The sequence below is a fragment of the Pygoscelis adeliae genome, unplaced genomic scaffold (assembly GCF_000699105.1).
Source record: "Pygoscelis adeliae isolate BGI_AS28 unplaced genomic scaffold, ASM69910v1 Scaffold339, whole genome shotgun sequence".
Lineage (NCBI taxonomy): Eukaryota > Metazoa > Chordata > Aves > Sphenisciformes > Spheniscidae > Pygoscelis > Pygoscelis adeliae.
In genome coordinates, this window is record NW_008825544.1 from 596,604 (window position 1) to 598,643 (window position 2,040).

General features: G+C 63.0%; 1 protein-coding gene across 1 annotated transcript in view; it reads right to left on the reverse strand.

The window, feature by feature from the left end:
• Window positions 1-2,040, reverse strand: part of DGKK (diacylglycerol kinase, kappa) — a 22,035-nt gene that overhangs the window by 8,624 nt on the left and 11,371 nt on the right. Inside the window, 3 exon segments of the mRNA XM_009332008.1 lie at window positions 997-1,099; window positions 1,243-1,368; window positions 1,826-2,002. Coding sequence (XP_009330283.1) covers window positions 997-1,099; window positions 1,243-1,368; window positions 1,826-2,002 — 406 coding nt within the window.

A 2,040-nucleotide genomic window follows, 5' to 3' on the forward strand; every position in this document is an offset into this window, starting at 1 on the left:
GACCCAGGGTTTGGCCTGCCGCGGAAGAGCCCGCTGCCAGCAGCACCTGTATGCTTGGGGAGGGAAGCACGGCAAGACGAGTGGGGCTGAGGCCCCGCCAGGCTGCTTTGCATGGTAGCAAAGTCCAGTCGGGCTCAGCAGCAGTCACAGCTGCCGGCCCCACAGCCGCGCCGGCCTTGGTTGACTGGGCTGCTGCGAGAGGGACAGGGCAAAGATGCTACCGGGGAGTCAGCCAGGAGCAGCCGTGGCTCTGAAGCCAAAGGAGAAGCCGCGTGATGGTTACCCTGACAGCATCCCGATGAGTAACGAGAAGCAGATGAGCCACCAGCTGAGCTGAGCGGTGAAAATCATTAAAGAACGAGGAAAGAAATATCCGGAGGAGAAGAACAGATTTTGCTTGGCGGAGGCCATCTGGGCCCCTCCAGAGAGGGCGAGGGAGATGGCAGGGGGGGGCCCGGGCCATGCATTGCTTATCCCCCCAGCACCCCGCAGCCACCCGCGCTGGGGGGAAGCTGTGCTCTGTACTACCAAAAAAACAGCTCAGGTTCAGACACTGAGAAATAACCCAAGCAAGGGCCTCATCCTGCCCTGCAAGGTGCTGAACCTTTGGGGTGCAACGGGGGGCACCCCACGTCAGGGGCTCAGGGCTGGTGTCGCTGACCCCAGCACGGAGGGACCATGACCAGGGTCACCACGAGAGGCAGCCTGGCAGGAGCAACTGAAGCCACAAGCAGGGAAGAAGTGCCACCCCAAAGCACAGCACTGCTGCAGCCCTGGGGCAGAGTGCAAGGCAACAAGCAACCTTCAACCAAGGGTGCAGCAGGGAGGGGCATTGACTCTGGAGCCTACTGATGGTGGTGTTCCTGGTGCCTCACAGGAAAGCGGGCACAGTGCCACAAGTCAAAGCCTGCAGAGGAGCTCAGAGAGCTCAGAGCCCTGTCCCAAACAGTCTGTCCCCCCTACCCACAGCCCAGCCCTGTCCCCTCCACAACTCACCATCTGAATCAATGCTGTTCAAGGCAGTCGGCGGGATGATGGACACTTTGTACTGGCCCAGGGGGCACCTCTTGCCAAAGAGCTCCTTGCAGGCACTGTGAACCTGGGGACACAGGGACATGTGCATAAGCAAAGCTAGGGGACGCAGCACCAAAGCCCACAGCCTCAGTTTCCCCAGCAATGCACCCAGGAGGGGCAGTGCTGTCCGTGCCGTGGTGGGGGTGACAGGGACGGACACATCCTTACGATGGCCTTGCACCAGAGACACCGCCAGTCCTGCAGCCTCCGGACACTGCCACAGGTCCGGTCGCAGACGGCGCAGCGCGCACTGACGGGCAGGTTCCCCTCCAGCCACTGGTGGGGCATGGCCACCTGCGGAGAGGGGCAGTCGCCAATGGCACATCACCGCTGCTGCCCCTGCGCACTTGAGGGACAGTAACACGGGCCACCCCCTTCCCCAGGCACCATGGAAGGTGTAGGCAGGGGATGATGCCCCACAGCAGGGCAAGGCAGCCCTGGGACCCCTCCTATGCCCTCTTGTCCCTGCCTGCCTGGCCCCTTGCAGCTGCCAGTGCACGGGGCACGGCAGGGGTGTCCCCAGCAAACGTTTGGGGGTGGCACCACTTGGAGAGCAATAAGGGACCCTGATGCCAGGTGGCAGAGGAGGTGTCCCCAGGCCATGTCCCTGCAGAGCCAAGCCCAGAGGCCACACAGTGCATGGGACAGCTGGGTGCCAGGGTCCCCCCTGCTCCTGATTTGGGCACAGCAAGGCCAGTTCTGCTGGTGGCTCTGTCCTGCCGGGGTCCCCCGCTAGGACTCCCCTGCTTACCCCATCCTCATCCTCAATGATTTCGGTGCCGATGGAGGCCAGGGTTGTCCACTTGCAGTTGTTGGTGGCTCTGACGGCGCAGCGCTTGTGTGCCTTGAACTTGCAGACTGCGCAGGGGGGGAGCACGTGAGGAGCAGGGACGGTCCCCGCAGGATGCGCAGCCCTGGTCCCCAACCTCTCCATGGTTGGTGACACTGCCATTCCCGCAGCCAGTG